The sequence below is a fragment of the Mya arenaria genome, chromosome 3 (assembly GCF_026914265.1).
Source record: "Mya arenaria isolate MELC-2E11 chromosome 3, ASM2691426v1".
NCBI classification, from domain to species: domain Eukaryota; kingdom Metazoa; phylum Mollusca; class Bivalvia; order Myida; family Myidae; genus Mya; species Mya arenaria.
In genome coordinates, this window is record NC_069124.1 from 40148268 (window position 1) to 40166477 (window position 18210).

At 34.7% G+C, this 18210-nt stretch overlaps 1 protein-coding gene across 7 annotated transcripts; it reads left to right on the forward strand.

Moving 5' to 3' along the window:
• Positions 1 to 267: 267 nt before the first annotated feature.
• On the forward strand, positions 268 to 17975 carry LOC128226702 (glycine receptor subunit alpha-3-like). 7 transcript variants are annotated; one of them, XM_052936682.1, is made up of 12 exons: positions 276 to 612; positions 991 to 1190; positions 4152 to 4240; positions 8552 to 8616; positions 8833 to 8909; positions 11162 to 11272; positions 11603 to 11718; positions 12233 to 12315; positions 13883 to 14014; positions 14235 to 14464; positions 14740 to 14925; positions 17331 to 17975. In XM_052936682.1, the coding sequence occupies exons 3-12, from the start codon at positions 4152 to 4154 to the stop codon at positions 17511 to 17513; spliced, it is 1272 nt and encodes a 423-aa protein (XP_052792642.1). In that variant the 5' UTR covers positions 276 to 612; positions 991 to 1190; the 3' UTR covers positions 17514 to 17975. The 7 variants fall into 7 exon arrangements, with proteins under 7 accessions (XP_052792647.1, XP_052792648.1, XP_052792642.1 ...); XM_052936684.1 differs by having other exon boundaries at positions 276 to 447; XM_052936685.1 differs by having other exon boundaries at positions 276 to 447; positions 1079 to 1190.
• The last annotated feature ends 235 nt before the right edge of the window (positions 17976 to 18210 follow it).

Consider the following 18210-nt stretch of genomic DNA (forward strand, 5'->3'; position numbering starts at 1 on the left):
TGATATCATCTCTTTGAAAATATATAAAAAATAAGAGAGGGTAAAATAATTTGATTTATGTTCAAGATCAAAATGTTAACATTCAAAGGGAGTTAACATTGAACGTATAGAAGTTCAAGCAACTCTTCTTGGACGCCGCGTTATTTCCCTTTTCTATTTGCATAGGAATTTTAAGTGTGTATTAATAAAGTTTAATTTAAAAGTGGAATCAAATGAAACTCGCGCTGCAAAATGTAAAACACGCCCATTAAAAACATTGTCGATTCAAATAATCATATGAATATTTGGTTCGTTTTTGTTAGGAACTGGTAACAACAATTTTAAGTCGGATGTACATTTTCTAGAATTTGAACAGTTTTCTTAGTGCAATTACAAACATTGTTCCAACTGTACTTGGTTTTAAAGACATGGATTATTTATAACAATACGTCATCAGGGAATCTATAAGTATAATTCAGTCATTGTAATACTATCCCTTCATTTAGATAGTATTTTTATACTATTTTGGAATAGTTCACGGACGGTGTTTTCACAAAACTGTCCAACTTCAACAGGCACCTTATTGTGTAAATAAGGAACACAGTGGGACCGACTTTTGGCTAAGATCGTAGAGTATATATAAAAACTTTTGAATCTTGTTGTTTTATATTCTCCAACCTTGTTAGAGAACTTATGCAGTATTTTCACAAATTTTAATACTAATAATGACATGTATGGTTTAAAAGATAAAATGAATTATGAGGATAGTATACTATAGAAAGCTTCCAAAAACCAATTAAGTCGGACTGTATTAAACTGACTCTAACCTATACATACACTATTTGGACCACTCATGAAACCTGTAATTTTATAAATCTATTTACTATAATGAACGTAAATACGTCGTGACTGTATTAAAATACTGTAAAGATTACGAAAAGTTAAAATAGATATACAATTTCTTATTTCAATCGATGAAAATTATACGCATTACTTCATCCAACCTTGTAGCTAGGCATATTTATATGGTTTAAATGGCACCAAACGTGCATTGAAAACATTAAAACGTTTACAACTGAAATAAAAACTTGTACCATAGAGAATCTTCGATACTTCGCAATCAGCGCATAAAATGTGTGATTCAACACTACAAAGAGCTGAATTAAAGTAAAAACCGTGTTGATAAGTGTGGATAATATTGAAACTTAAATGTAAGTATTAATTAGAAACAATCTGAATGCTATATTTTTAATGCTGCTGCTGCTGCTCCTCCTCTCTTCCTCCACCTCCTTCTCCTCCTCCTTCTCCTCCTCCTTCTGCTCCTGCTGCTGCAGTTGCTGCTACGACTCCTACTGATGATGATGATGATGATGATGATGATGATGATGATGATGATGATGATGATGATGATGATGGTAATGATGATGATGATGATGATGATGATGATGATGATGATGATGATGATAGTGATGATATTGCTGGTGTGGCTGCTGTTGCTGCTGCTGCTGCTGCTGCTGCTGCTGCTGCTGCTGCTGCTGCTGCTGCTGCTGCTGCTGCTGATGATGATGATGATGATGATGGTGGTGATGATGATGATGATGATGATGATGATGATGAACATGTATAAAAAATGATGGGTTTTAATAAATCTATGAACAAAGGATTGCACCCCATGTCAACACAGATAGATACTGTTTTATCTATTAATTATGTATGGCATTGGCCGTGAAAATATCGGATGTTTAAGAAAATCGTCTTCATTAAACGAAATGTAACCCTGTTTGGGCCACCTATAAATATCGATTTCACTTTTATTGCAAAACCTTAATTGTTACATCATGAGAAATAGTTTTGCTCACTTTGTTGCTGGGTGATTCTTAGATTCATCTAACAAGTCAATTAGTTTCCATCGATAAGATAAGGTCAATACAAAAGAACGATGGCGCAACTGCGGAACTAAGGTCTAAGGTCTAGATGAGACATATTTGAAAAGCATGTTTCATGGTGGTACTGCTGTGAATGTTGTTTGTTTGGAAACGTGTTTTAACAAAACGGAATAAAATAAAGTAAAATAATGTAAAGCAAAGGCAATCAGAGTCATTCTCATTTAACGCTTGGTTAAGGTTTGTTGGGTTTTCATGTGTTTCTTTCTTATTATTTTAAAAGAAGAACAGAATTAAATAAAATAAGAAACATGAATCAATGGCTTATAAATACGATAGTGGTTCGATAACTATTAACAGTTGTAGAGTAAATGAAATGCGAACCAACATTTGATCAACAGAATAATGTAAATTATGTGGAAGATGTAAACGTTCAACTGGTCAGCATCCTTTCAATTGACATACTTGTAATAAAATTATGTCAAAAAACTTTAATTATAAAACTCTTACAAAACAGAAAAAGATATTAAACACCTCTCACCATATTGTTGTCATGCGTGGAATAAAGAAATTGACAATTAAGTTGATTCCAACTTATATTATTGGAATAAAAGCCATGATTTATCCTACTGTTATCAAATGAACATATCATTTCAGGGTTTTGAAGCATCTAATGATCGTGACGTTGCTCCTGTTTAATTCTGAATCAAGAAGAACAGAAACGAATAGTCGTTAATTAAGACAAGTATACATAAGTGATTCGTTTAATATATGGACTACTTAAGTTCTGAATGCCATTCGTATGTACTTGGTAGGTGCAATTGTAAGCATACATTTTCATTTCATTAACAAGGTATGAAGTACATATATATGTAAATTCCAAACAGAATGGTAACAGAGGATGAACAATATTTATAATAATTACTAATAATATCATAACGAATACAAAGTACTTCTTTAACATAATTGCAGAGCTTAATCAGCACATTTTTATAAACAGAGTAAAAACGTTGGTGGTATTGAAGCTCAGAGGGGCGTACATAATAGTAACGTGATATGTATTTCTGTCGAACAACTATGTAACATGGGCATGTACACGAAAAGAACTGATAAGTATATTGATTGCGTTAAAAAATACAATAACGTCCATTATGTGGAATATTATTTCAAGCAATATCGTCCAGTTTCATTTTTTCATGGATGTACAGACATTCGCGATGTACACATTTCTTGGTAACAAATATTCTTCATAATGCAATGCGTTTTTTTTTTAAATTCTTACATGTCATTCCTGTGTAAGTGTATCTTTAACTTTGCATTTAAATTCGTGAGCAAAAACATGCACATGTTTATGTTGCACATCGCCAAATACATATGCAAAGCCGTAACCCAGTAAGAATGTCCTTCATTACCATCAGCAAGTATTTGTAAATATACAGCTCTTAGCAATTTATGGGTTGTATTTTCTAATTTCAATCAGTACTGAATTATCCCTACATACCTACTGTAATAAAAGGATACATGTATTTACCAAGTTCTCCATATACTAGTAGACTAACCGTACACGTATTATTTCTTTTTCAAAATTTCAAATAAATTTTCTTTCTATCACTTTTGCATGAATAATTCAATACAGAATATACAAGGCATATAGAAATGGAAAAATATATGGGGTTGTATTATTGTTCTTCAAATTTATACAATATTACATTTAAAGCCTCCAGAGCTTTACCCGTTTATATCCTTCACGCGCGACATCAACGACAAACGAAAGACAACAGTAGAAAACAAGCTTTCAGGCGACACTGTAAAATGTTTTGCAAACGCAAGAAAGGTACATGAATAATGTATTAACAATGAAACCTTACAATGTAGTAAACATTTCGCACTTAAACTGCTTTATTCTGTCGAATATGGGTTGACTAAATGAGTACATTGTGAATTAGGCTCATCAGGATTTTAGAATATGTCATGTCGTTTATTTAATTTTAAAATTTTAAATCGTGTGTAGCTTTAAAAAATCGTCATCATTTCTGCGGGTTTTGCCCATAATTCGCAGAAGACTAACTGTCAAAGAATGCAGTCTGGAATAATGTCGGGCGATGACATGGATCTTAGTTTATTATTTTCTCTGGATCTTATTTTTATTAAAACGTTTCTAATTATGTGTACAGAGATAAAGCTACAACGTGTAACGCATCGCTTCCAATATTATGTTATTAGTTTAAAGGCGATGCCGAAATAGTCATGTTAAAGTTATAACGCTACGTTTGTATTTCTTTTGAACAGATGAAGCCACATTGTGATGTGCGAATTTTGCTGGTTACTGGCTGGATTTGCAACATTCCTGGAGCATGGACTTCGTCGAATATAACGATGTAAGTAACTCGATTTGTGAACCATACTATACTTTATGTTAACTAATATAATATTCTAAACATACGTTCAAAAGTTTAAGCTCATGTTAAAATTTCTACGTCGAAATATTTTCTTCTGTTTGCATTCTAGCCTATTAAACCAAAGGCAGAGAAAATGGAAGGTTATATTTATAGGGTATAAATCATACCATATAAACATATGTAAGTTTGTCGTTGTTGTGTTTGGTGATGGTAGTGTTTTGTGATGGTTTGTGTCTTTCGTTGATTGCTACCCACAATTAATCTCCAACTTTCGAACACAATTATAAAAACAATATATGTTTGTTTCAGTGTCAAATAGCAATTAAGTTTAGGCCATCCAGTGGTTTATAGAGATTTATCAGTGAAATAAAAACAGTTTCAAACAGTTCTGTGTTTTATTATTATCACTGTCTGGAAAATTCAGCTCGTTTTTGCGTCAAAATCAAACTTATATGGTTGGTACATAACCCGAAGCAGTTCTCTCTTGGGAGCAATTTTGTGGGAAGGAAAAAATAATATCGCAAATATTGGCGTTGCTACGGCAATTTTCGCTTTACATGGTGCATGGAAATAACATGAAACTGCTTGCCAAATTTGAGAATTTATAAACAAAACGTCAATTGATGTTTGATATTTTATTAAGAATCATTTAAAAAGACATTCACACCTTTTAAGGAAAAAAGAATTAACACGTGTTATGACAACAACATTAACATTCATCGATGAAAATGTTTTGCTTTATGAAACTGATTACTAAAACTGTTCTTAAACAACTAAAAGCGTTTTGGTTACAAAACTATTGCAGATTAAAAGGTATTATTTTAGTATCTTAAATTATTAAATGGTCACTTTACATATGACCTTATACCCAATTTGCATACCTCAATATCAGATGAAGTTACAATAGCATTTTAGCTCAGGAAAAAAAAGATATTAGTAGAAACACCTGAACAAAGTAATCAACTTATCTAAACATAAGTCAACCCCAATAGACGAATTTTATGATTACTTTGAAAATATTAACAACGTCGTTCACGCTAATGATTTTATACCAACCACCCTGGCGTCCCTGACACCGAAACCGATGTGTAAAATAGGTTAATATAATATGACGAAGTTGACAAATAAACAGTAAGAATGGTAAAACATCGTCGCAGTTCGATAATATTATCAATTAATACTTTAAAGCCTCACGCGTCGATATGGTCCCAACCTCCTGTACACTTTTCAATGTAATCCTTGACACTGATATTCTCCCGGACGTACGGCTTATAAAGCCATTTTTTTTTAAAAACAAGGGTTTTCCTACCGACCCCAAATATTATAGACCGATTGCTATTCTTAGTTGTTTAGGCAAATTATTCACGTCTATCCTTAATGAAGGTATCAACATATTCGTCTATGATAATAACTTATTAAACGAGAACCAAGCCGGATTCCTTGCAAATTATTCAACCTGCGACCATATTCTTACATTGCATTTCCTTATTAGTAAGCTAAGAGCCCAGAAAAGGAAACTGTTTTGCTCATTTATTGATTTTTCGGCCGCATTTGACTCTGTCTGGCGATCTGGTTTGTGGCATAAGCTAATCCAATCCGGTTTACAGGGTAACATTCTCACTTTCATAAAACAAGTATAATGATATAAAATTTCTATCAATGGGCAACTATCTTCTATGTTTCCAAGTTCTTGTGGAGTCCGTCAGGGAGAAAATTTTCCTCCAATTTAATTTTCTATTTACCTTAACGATTTAGACGAATTCCTTAAAAGAACATGTTCAGGTGTTTGTATAGAAGTAGATTCAAATGAGACAATGATGTCCTACAATTAATAACCAAAACTTGCCTTTGGACATAAAACTGAAACTTTTTGATGCTTCTGTTGTCCCCATTCTAACGTATGGATGTGATGTCTGGGGCTTTGAAAATCTTGATCTGTTGGAGCAATTTCATTGTATTTTTGCGCCGGATTACATATACTAGAAAGAATACTCCACGTTGCATGCTCTAATCTGAATTTGGTAGATACCCTCTTAACATTGTAGGTAAAACCAGGATGATAGGTACTGGAGTAAAAACGTTTCGTCTCATGACTCGAAATGAAATTAAGTTTCTTGATCTATAAAAACATGTTACATAGCAATAAGTCAGTTTGTGTCAATTACATCAAGTCAATACTTCTAGTTTCAATGGTATTTATACACCAGGCTCAACCAAACAAGTGTACCTGCAAAATATGTAAGTAAACTTGTGAAATCATATTTTGTAGACCAGTTTCAGCAAATTTGTTTTGAACAATTTAAAATTTTGTCTATGGGTAGAATGTATTCTCTGTTTAAGTCCGATATAAGATTTGAAGAGAACCTTACTCAAACCTCTACGATTTACATTTCCGCACTAGCAACCATAAATGTCCTATCGAAGTCGGTAGATGGAGACAAAATGTTGTACCACATGCCAATAGAAAGTATATGTTTTGTAATCTAAACGATATTGGTGACCAACTGCACTATTAACTCATATGTCCTTTTCAACAATATCAGGAAAAATGCATACAATGTCTTTTCTACTCAATATCTAATATCCTAATTTTAATGAAGTTTTGAATTGAAAGAACCCGGTTACCCGAAGGAAAACAGCATTTTTTGTTAAAATCTTAGGTAATCACTTTAAACGAATCTGATCATGTGTTCAATAGTTTTTCTTTATCTCATTACTGTATCGATTATATTGTACCTCATTTCAAATATGTGAATTTGTTTTGTTTTGAAAATAAAACTATTTGAACTTACCACGTTCCCCTAGCTAACTAATTATAATTCTTTTGTATAATGATTAATTCCAAACCTGTTGTGAAGCCGCTATTTATCCACCTTTTTATACTTCTGTCAAACTGTAGTAATATTGAGTTTTTAAATGCTTTTAGTAAAATGTAATCTGTAATACAATAAAAGAATATTGAGTTGAGTTGAGGTGAGTGATAAAGCTCTTCTCTAGCAGTTGTTATCTTGAAAAAAATATGAAGCTGTTTGTTTCAAAACTATCAATATACTGTGTTACGGTTATTAATATTAAGATTAATTATAACCACAAAATAGGATGATGATACAATTAACTGCATTTAAACTAAAGAAATTTGATTTAATGCACCTGCACGATGTAAATTACTGTCATTTAAACAAACATTCCAGCAAATAAAATAATGCATTGACTATTAAACTGCTTTTGATCATGCTTGACTAGAAACTATTAAATAAGACTTTCACATATTTGTTCACATTTTTGGGGGGTATTCTCATAAAAAGCCGTCTTTTTGATTCATTTTACAATCACGGCTAGGAACTATCTTACCTTCCTTTTCTTCAACAGCTCGACCGATAGAAATGTTGGCACTGTTTGTTATTTTTTGTGCCCTTCTGGAAGATTTCCTCTGACCAATGGTCTCATTTATGTGGGTACATTTAAGAGATATATGAACGAACTGGTAAAATAATTCCAAATGAGCTGCAACAAACCGTTACAAATGTCAAAAATCACAGGTCCCCTTTGACTGGGAATAGCGCGTGTAAATGAGGGAAGGTAACTGTGAGTTGTCAGGCACACTACTGGAATTAAAGAAACATATATAACTCATTTTTAAAGTCGATATTTATTGAATTGTGTTCGTACTTGACTGTAATTCAACTAAAATATAAGAACCACGTATAGAATTTTACCAGTGAAACTTAAAACTCTATTTTATCAATAATTACTTTGTTGACTTTGTATCCCTTTCTACCAGCGTCGTTTTTCAGTTTTTTATAAACCACTGGTATAAAGTGTATTATTAACTGTCTATTTCATGTAGAATTGAAATTAAAATAGTTTTCAATTGACCCTGGCCTAGCAAAATAGCATGCATTTAAATCGGTAAGCGAGTTGTTACAATGTTTTGGATTTAAGAATGTGATCGTTATAAAGTTTTGGTTCACGGGCTTGTCCCGCTGATTTTTATTGCACTTTGTGTATTCTCTTTGTTCAAAACGATGTACATTACTCTATACATTTCAAAAAAGACAAACGAAACAATCCTAGATATTACTCTGTAATTATTCCGGCTTAAGTATTTCCGCGTGATTAAATTTGCTAAAATATTTCAAAGGCTTGTTCAGGATTCTTTGAAATAACTCGCTGCATAAGACACTTTAAGGGCATGTTTCTTCCTTTTAATTATTCATTACATTTTAATTTTCCTCCGACCTGGCATCCTTTAGCATTGTCCTGTTTCTCCACAAGTTTTCCTTTTGACAGGTCAACCGTCTTGGGAGATATCTTTGATGGCTACGACAAAAAGTTATCACCAAAGTACGATCATGGTATGTGATCTTCTGTTTTATATAAAATAACTATTGACCGATCAGAAATGAAAATATAAAGATCTAAGGCATCTCCATATCAATCATTTCAATGAACAATCCCATTCGAATCGATGGAGCCATTTTAAAACTCGTTATGCATATTGGTTGTGAAAAATTGCTCTCTAAATGTTAATTCATGAGAACTAAATATTTCTGTTTTCATCATCGTTTTAGCTGCATCTGACAGACAGGTCGTCGTCACCGTCAACATTTTCATAAATTCTATGTTCTCTGTCAGCGAGGCTAACATGGTGAGTGTACGACCGCTTGTCCTAGTTTACAAGGAGTCTCAGGTCTGTGTTAACAACTTAAATACATATATCATACTTCATTTCAAGTTCCTTCTATAGGATAATTGGTGATAAGCATTTGTTATAAAAGCTACCTGTTACTGTGGCTGGATTGTGTATACACATCTTTTGATCACAAATTGTTTTAGAAATATGTTTTTATAACATTGGGAATCTCTGCTTTTTTCCGTCTTAGTTCAGAATCTGACTTGAGGCCCATGGAAATACAGATACACCCAAACTTAGTTATACAAACAAACCCGAATAATAGAACAATTTAAAAGAAATTTGCAGCAGTTCGATTGGTTTAATTATGTCTTTAGAACTGAAAAAATATGCACCATGCCTGGAGTTTGGGTAGAATTCGCCCCGGGGGCAAATGTTGGCCATACAACGCAGTATATGATATTCCGGTATTCAATCGATATTGAAGTATTAGACGACTTCAAGTATGAATGCAATTTGGATATTATAAAAACTGATCACGCTTGCATATCGAAATGCACTATTGGTCTTTTAAAGTTTATATAAACCATTAAAGAAGGGAATTTACATGAATTATTTAGTGGCAATTAAATTAGCGATCCGTCATTAATGTCTGTTCAAGGGTTACACAATCTTAATTTGTTAGTAGTGCTTCAGATGAAATGTTTCTTTACAGAAGTTCCATTCAATTTACATACATTCGGTACGCCGTGTGGTTGTTTTGAAAAAAAGAGTGCCTACCCTTTGAAAACCGATACTCTTTCATTTTCTATCCAATCCTACATAAGCAACAATAATTTACTCTTTTGACAGTCACCGTACCCGCTTAGGCCGACTTTCATATTTCTGTGTAGAGCGTACCAGCTACTTGGACCCCGAGTTTTCCTTAACAATCACATGAATACCGCATTATAAGAGGAGGAAGGTTTCAGTCTCAATAACCTTAGTTCGATATTGCATCAATGTATTGTTTTACCTAAACTGAATAGCCGATTATAAAAAACAAGGATGTGTTCTCATAAACATGAAACCTAGAGGAACGTGTTATTGTGAGTTTATGAACAAAAAGGTAATCGACCTTATTAACTGACCTCGGTATGTACATGACTGTTCCATAATCATGTTCGGGCGAGTATGTGAGCATGATGAACAAATCGTTAGCTATCATTATGAACTGTCATGTGCAACTCTACTCGAGCGTTTGCGGGTAAAGGACTACTGGATGGGAGCGTTTTGGTATGTGTCTATGAACAAATTGTAAACGTCCTTGATTAATGAGTCGTGTCATGTACAGGTCTACTGGATGAGCGTGTGTTGTTCTGTGTCTATGAACCAAATTGTAAACGTCCTTGATTAATGAGTCGTGTCATGTACAGGTCTACTGGATGAGCGTGTGTTGTTCTGTGTCTATGAACCAAATGTTAAAGTCCTTGATTAATGAGTCGTGTCATGTACAGGGCTACTGGATGAGCGTGTGTTGTTCTGTGTCTATTAACCAAATGTTAAAGTCCTTGATAAATGAACCGTGTCATGTACAGGTCTACTGGATGAGCGTGTGTTGTTCTGTGTCTATGAACCAAATGTTAAAGTCCTTGATAAATAAGCCGTGTCATGTACAGGTCTACTGGATGAGCGTGTGTTGTTCTGTGTCTATGAACCAAATGTTAAAGTCCTTGATAAATGAACCTTGTCATGTACAGGTCTACTGGATGAGCGTGTGTTGTTCTGTGTCTATGAACCAAATGTTAAAGTCCTTGATAAATGAGCCGTGTCATGTACAGGTCTACTGGATGAGCGTGTGTTGTTCTGTGTCTATTAACCAAATGTTAAAGTCCTTGATAAATGAGCCGTGTCATGTAGAGGTCTACTGGATGAGCGTGTGTTGTTCTGTGTCTATGAACCAAATGTTAAAGTCCTTGATAAATAAGCCGTGTCATGTACAGGTCTACTGGATGAGCGTGTGTTGTTCTATACTTATGAACTATAAGTAAATATCCTTACCAAATATCATGTACAGGTCTATTTATTGGCATGAATCTTTGTTTGACTATGAACATTTGTTTTACGTCTTTAATGTATCATACAGACCTTCCTATGAACGAGTTGTTAACTTATTTACTCTTTTCTATCAAGACGTGTCAAGCACTGAACTATTCGATGAGCATGATGTGTTCTGTGTCAGTAACTACATGTTAACTCCGATTGCTAATTAAGTTTGTCATTTACAGGACTATTCAATGAGCATGTTTCTCCGAGAACGCTGGGTGGACGAAAGACTTCGGTATGTAGATGACCAAAACTTCACCAGACTAGAGCTGGACTATTCACTCTTCGATCAAGTTAGTATAACACCACTGTACTTTGGTATATCTGATAGCTTCACTCCAATATTTCACCATTTGATCTGGTAAATCTTACACCATTCACCATTAGACATTGTAATGTATGTTGCATTTTGGTACGTTGCCAAAGTTTAGGCATGAATCAAAACCTTTCTTTTGCTTTTTTACGCCTTGACAAAATATATTTCATTGGCTTGTATTCGATTTCCTCGATTTATGGAAGAGTAATAAATTGGTAAATAATAATCAGGCTCTGCTTACTTGCTTTTGATTTCAGTATATTTACGTATATATCTGAATGTTTTGGTAATATTCTAATGCATCTAGGTATGGATGCCTGACATGTTCATTTTGAACGAGAAATTCTCAAACTTTCACGAGGTGACCATTCCGAACAAGATGGTTCACGTCTATCCCGACGGAACAGTCCAATATAGTGCCAGGTAAGTTACAAATTATCTTAAATTGTATGTACAAAATGTTTGCCCCGTGGTTTGTTAACATTTGATAAAAAATAAAATGTAATGTAAGTCGGTTGATCTGTGTGGTTGAATCACTTGGTGTTGCTTGCGTGGAAGTCCATACGACACCGAAGTGATGCAGTTTCACGGACACTTACCTAGCACGTTTTAGTTAATACCTTGAAAGTACATTTTTAAATAAATTGTATCATCATCTTATTAACAAAAGCATTTAAAACCAGCGACAAACGTCCACTTTCTTTAATTGCGGTATTATATTTGCGCGTGCGAACTAGGCTACTGTATGATACGGATTCAGACATACAGTGTGTAATACGTTTTGTACCGGTTTTCATATGTCATGATTAATTATGCAACCTTTTTTAAGGTTATACTTTTTAGTATGAAATAGATGAAATTAACATTTGTATTTGGTCTCATTGCTCACTGTTCTCTGCAAAAATTAATAAGCAGTATCTGTTTTCTTTATTTTCAGAGTTACGGGAACATTTTTCTGCAAAATGAACCTTAGGAAGTACCCATTTGATACTCAATCATGCCATTTTGAAGTTGAAAGTTGTAAGTTTATTTACAAGAATACACATCTTATCATATTAACAAGTTGCATTATTCGTAGAGTCAAACGATTTGAATATATATAAAACAAATAAATATACCATAAAATTTAAATTGCATTATCCTTGTGAGAAGAGTATGAGTTTCAGTAACTTTATAGCTACATGAATTCCAAAAACAGATTTAAAAATATCAGCAATAGCAGAACAAAACAACTTACTTATTCAACCAGTACACGCTTTGAATATGTTATAAAAACTTAAGTAGCAAAATAACCATTCGTTTTCTTTGGAAGCGTTTATAGTGAACTATGATGTGATCGGTCTTGTCGACTTGTTTCTTTGGAAGCGTTTATAGTGAACTATGATGTGATCGGTCTTGTCGACTTGTTTCTTTGGAAGCGTTTGTAGTGAACTATGATGTGATCGGTCTTGTCGACTTGTTTCTTTGGAAGCGTTTATAGTGAACTATGATGTGATCGGTCTTGTCGACTTGTTTCTTTGGAAGCGTTTGTAGTGAACTATGATGTGATCGGTCTTGTCGACTTGTTTCTTTGGAAGCGTTTGTAATGAACTATGATGTGATCGGTCTTGTCGACTTGTTTCTTTGGAAGCGTTTGTAGTGAACTATGATGTGATCGGTCTTGTCGACTTGTTTCTTTGGAAGCGTTTGTAATGAACTATGATGTGATCGGTCTTGTCGACTTGTTTCTTTGGAAGCGTTTATAGTGAACTATGATGTGATCGGTCTTGTCGACTTGTTTCTTTGGAAGCGTTTATAGTGAACTATGATGTGATCGGTCTTGTCGACTTGTTTCTTTGGAAGCGTTTGTAGTGAACTATGATGTGATCGGTATTGTCGACTTGTTTCTTTGGAAGCGTTTGTAGTGAACTATGATGTGATCGGTCTTGTCGATTTGTTTCTTTGGAAGCGTTTGTAGTGAACTATGATGTGATCGGTCTTGTCGACTTGTTTCTTTGGAAGCGTTAATAGTGAACTATGATGTGATCGGTCTTGTCGACTTGTTTCTTTGGAAGCGTTTGTAGTGAACTATGATGTGATCGGTCTTGTCGACTTGTTTGTTTGGAAGCGTTTGTAGTGAACTATGATGTGATCGGTCTTGTCGACTTGTTTGTTTGGAAGCGTTTGTAGTGAACTATGATGTGATCGGTCTTGTCGACTTGTTTCTTTGGAAGCGTTTATAGTGAACTATGATGTGATCGATCTTGTCGACTTGTTTCTTTGGAAGCGTTTGTAGTGAACTATGATAATGTGATCGGTCTTGTCGACTTGTTTTATGTCAACTTGACGAGTTAAAACACAACATGTTGTCGAGGTTAGACTGAATTGTCAATTCATCAAGCGGATATTACGACATAACGTGCTTGAACAGTGTTCTTCATTAAATGGTAAAGTCAAAATCATTTTGCAACATGTAGTTTAAGTCAACATAAATCGAATAACAAAGACTACATGATCACTTTTTTTGTAAATACGATGTAACCTGGTATAGATTTCTGCATTTACATTTCGCTTCAATGTCCATGCTTTTTGAGTTAAAATCTTACAGATGGACACAGTACATCAACCATGAAGTTTGTGTGGAGCGAAGATGCTGTTACAATAGCAGATAGCATCGAATTTCCACAATTCGAGCTAATAGAAACCCAGTCATACAGCTGCGAAAAGGACTATTTTGGAAGTAAGCTTCTTGACAATGATTACGACTTTTGAGATATGAGTTTGACAAAGAGGCAATTGACTTTTAAAGGCGCCCTTATAATGTAAGACTAGTTAGTTGCAAAAGTAGCAGAATCCTATGAAAAATAAGTTTGTTCGATTCCTAAACTGTCAAGTGTGTGACCAATACGCAAGCTTGATTACCAACATGTGTTGCTATTGATTCTTGTCTTTATTTATAGTTGTCTTCCCTTGCATTGGCGTCAACATCATACTAAAGAGGAACTACGCTTATTACATCATTCAAATATACATCCCAAGCGTTCTGATTGTAATACTCTCCTGGGTTAACTTCTGGTTGGACCCAACGTCTGTGCCCGCTCGGATTTCTCTTGGGCTACTTACAGTCTTGACTATGACAACACAAAGCGCCGGAGCTAGGGCAAATTTGCCAAGAGTCTCGTATGTCAAGGTTATAAATACCCCTTTACATTTTTGCTCATAATTCATCATTTTTGCTTTTCAGAATTAACTTTTCAATATTTTCTGTTGCAATAATTGGCGTTTGAAAGGACAATGCTGATATGTTTCTGCATATTATGAGTTGTTGTTTATATGGCCATAAAGCACAATGTTAACTCGCCTATTAATGTTCTCTTTAGTTGACGTTTATGTTGTACCTGTTCGTGCAATAATGGATATTGTTATGAGGGCATGTGCATCTCATATATATATATGCACATCCAGGCTATTGACGTCTACATGGCGACGTGTATGACTTTCGTTTTCCTTGGCCTTGTGGAGTATGCCTACGTTAACGTTCTGATGCGCGGCGAAGGAAAGAAACCGAAGGAAATAAAAACCGACGGATCTGCTGATGTGAAACCAGAGGCACGCAACGGGGGTACAATAGAAACAGTCAGTTTGAACAATGTACGTATTTATTTAAATACACTATTGAAAATTTATGCCGAGGTGAAAAACAAATTTAAGAAAAGCTTACTCAAGGGGTTGTGCCCCGAAAATTGATAAATGGTTCAAGTGTAACGTTACCTTACTGTGTCTGCTAACTGAAGTTGGTATATGGTTCAAGTTAAAGTGTAACGTTACCTAAGTCCCTCTGATAACTGAGATTGGTGAATGGTTCAAGTCTAAGTGTAACGTTACCTAAGTCCATCTGATAATTGAGATTGGTGAATGGTTCAAGTCTCAGTGTAACGTTGCCTTAGTCCATCTGATAACTGAGATTGGTGGATGGTTCAAGTCTAAGTGTAACGTTACCTTAGTCCATCTGATAATTGAGATTGGTGAATGGTTCAAGTCTAAGTGTAACGTTACCTAAGTCCCTCGGATAACTGAGCTTGGTATATGGTCCAAGTCTAAGTGTAACGTTACCTAAGTCCCTCTGATAACTGAGCTTGGTATATGGTCCAAGTATAAGTGTAACGTTACCTAAGTCCATCTGATAACTGAGATTGGTGAATGGTTCAAGTCTAAGTGTAACGTTACCTAAGTCCATCTGATAATTGAGATTGGTATATGGTCCAAGTCTAAGTGTAACGTTACCTAAGTCCATCTGATAATTGAGATTGGTGAATGGTTCAAGTCTCAGTGTAACGTTGCCTTAGTCCATCTGATAACTGAGATTGGTGAATGGTTCAAGTCTAAGTGTAACGTTACCTTAGTCCATCTGATAATTGAGATTGGTGAATGGTTCAAGTCTAAGTGTAACGTTACCTAAGTCCCTCGGATAACTGAGCTTGGTATATGGTCCAAGTCTAAGTGTAACGTTACCTAAGTCCATCTGATAATTGAGATTGGTGAATGGTTCAAGTCTAAGTGTAACGTTACCTTAGTCAATCAGATAATTGAGATTGATATATGGTTCAAGTCTAAGTGTAACTTTACCTTAATGCATCAGATAATTGAGATTGGTAAATGGTTCAAGTCTAAGTGTAACGTTACCTTAATGCATCAGATAATTGAGATTGGTAAATGGTTCAAGTCTAAGTGTAACTTTACCTTAGTCCATCAGATAATTGAGATTGGTGAATGGTTCAAGTCTAAGTGTAACTTTACCTCATTGCATCTGATAACTGAGATTGGTAAATGGTTCAAGTCTAAGTGTAACTTTACCTTAGTCCATCAGATAATTGAGATTGGTGAATGGTTCAAGTCTAAGTATAACGTTACCTCAGTGCATCTGATAACTGAGATTGGTGAATGGTTCAAGTCTAAGTGTAACGTTACCTAAGTCCATCTGATAACTGAGATTGGTATAGCGTTCAAGTCTAAGTGTAACGTTACCTTAGTCCATCTGATAACTGAGATTGGTATAGCGTTCAAGTCTAAGTGTAACGTTACCGCATTGCATCTGATAACTTAGATTGGTGAATGGTTCAAGTCTAAGTGTAACGTTACCGCATTGCATCTGATAACTGAGATTGGTAAATGGTTCAAGTCAAAGTGTAACGTTACCTCATTGCATCTGGTAATTCAGATTGGTGAATGGTTCAAGTCTAAGTGTAACGTTACCGCATTGCATCAGATAACCGAGATTGGTGAATGGTTCAAGTCTAGGTGTAACGTTACCTCATTGCATCTGGTAATTCAGATTGGTAAATGGTTCAAGTCTAAGTGTAACGTTACCGCATTGCATCTGATAACCGAGATTGGTAAATGGTTCAAGTCTAAGTGTAACGTTACCGCATTGCATCTGATAACTGAGATTGGTGAATGGTTCAAGTCTATGTGTAACGTTACCTAAGTCCATCTGATAACCGAGATTGGTAAATGGTTCAAGTCTAAGTGTAACGTTACCGCATTGCATCTGATAACTGAAGTTGGTATATGGTTCAAGTCTATGTGTAACGTTACCTTAGTCCATCTGATAACTGAGATTGGTAAATGGTTTAAGTCTAAGTGTAACGTTACCTCATTGCATCTGGTAATTCAGATTGGTATATGGTTCAAGTTTAAGTGTAACTTTACCTTAGTCCATCTGATAACTGAGATTGGTATAGCGTTCAAGTCTAAGTGTAACGTTACCTCATTGCATCTGATAATTGAGATTGGTGAATGGTTCAAGGTTAAGTGTAATGTTACCTTAGTCCATCTGATAACTGAGATTGGTGAATGGTTCTAGGTTAAGTGTAACGTTACCTTAGTCCATCTGATAACTGAGATTGGTGCGTTATCATCATTTGATCGCTGATATTCGCATCAATAACACTTAAAAGACATTCAAAAAACATATTACTGTAATTCGTTATTGATATAAAATATATATTGACCAGAGGACGTCATTCGATGATTTCAATGCTGCTTCTTTACTTCAGATATCTGTGAGCACTTCTCCAAGTAAACGATTTCTGTGTATCCAAAACATGTCCAGCATTGGCAGGGCGAGGCTGGTGGACAAAATATCGAGGTTCCTTTTTCCGATAGTGTTCGTCGTCTTCAACATCTTCTATTGGATCTACTATATGTCCTGGCATCCCGAAGAAGATGAAAGTACTTAATCAAACCTTACACGTATGATACTTGATACAAATAGAAAAATACAAAAAGGATTGGAAGGACCATATTGTTGCCATTTTTACTGTGATAGTGATTTTGTAAATAATACTTTTAGCTTTGTTTCCTAATTACAGGGCAATTTGGTATTGTTTAAGTATCATGGTATGTCTCTTAGACTCATAGCACATTCGCAGTTGTAACTGTACGGTTTATATAGTGTAGCATTTACTATTGTAAAACATACCATGTTTTTTCTTAAAACTTAAATGTTTGTCAGTAAGAATTATTAATGAAGTTATAAATAGTGTTTATTAAAAAAGGCTTCATTTGCCACACGTATTGTTTTCCATGTTATGAATAGGTCAAATGTGAAATAATGAACACAAAATACAGAATTTGTAAAATACCGAGTCTACGTACTATTTCAACACACTGAAATTGAACAATAAATGCCAATAACGCAATTTTGTGTTTAAATACCTACGCAGGTGTACCCATCCTAGGTTCATATTAAGCACACATTAACTGAAAAGGACACTTAATGCAGACACAGTGCAGTGGGGGCTATGTGTTGCAATATACGTATCAAGTGAAAAGACACATGATAAAATTGTTTTCAAAAACAGCCATGGTTTTCTTTAATAATTTGCAAAATGGAAATAGTTTAGCTGCAATGAATGAAATAAGGATATCTAGGTA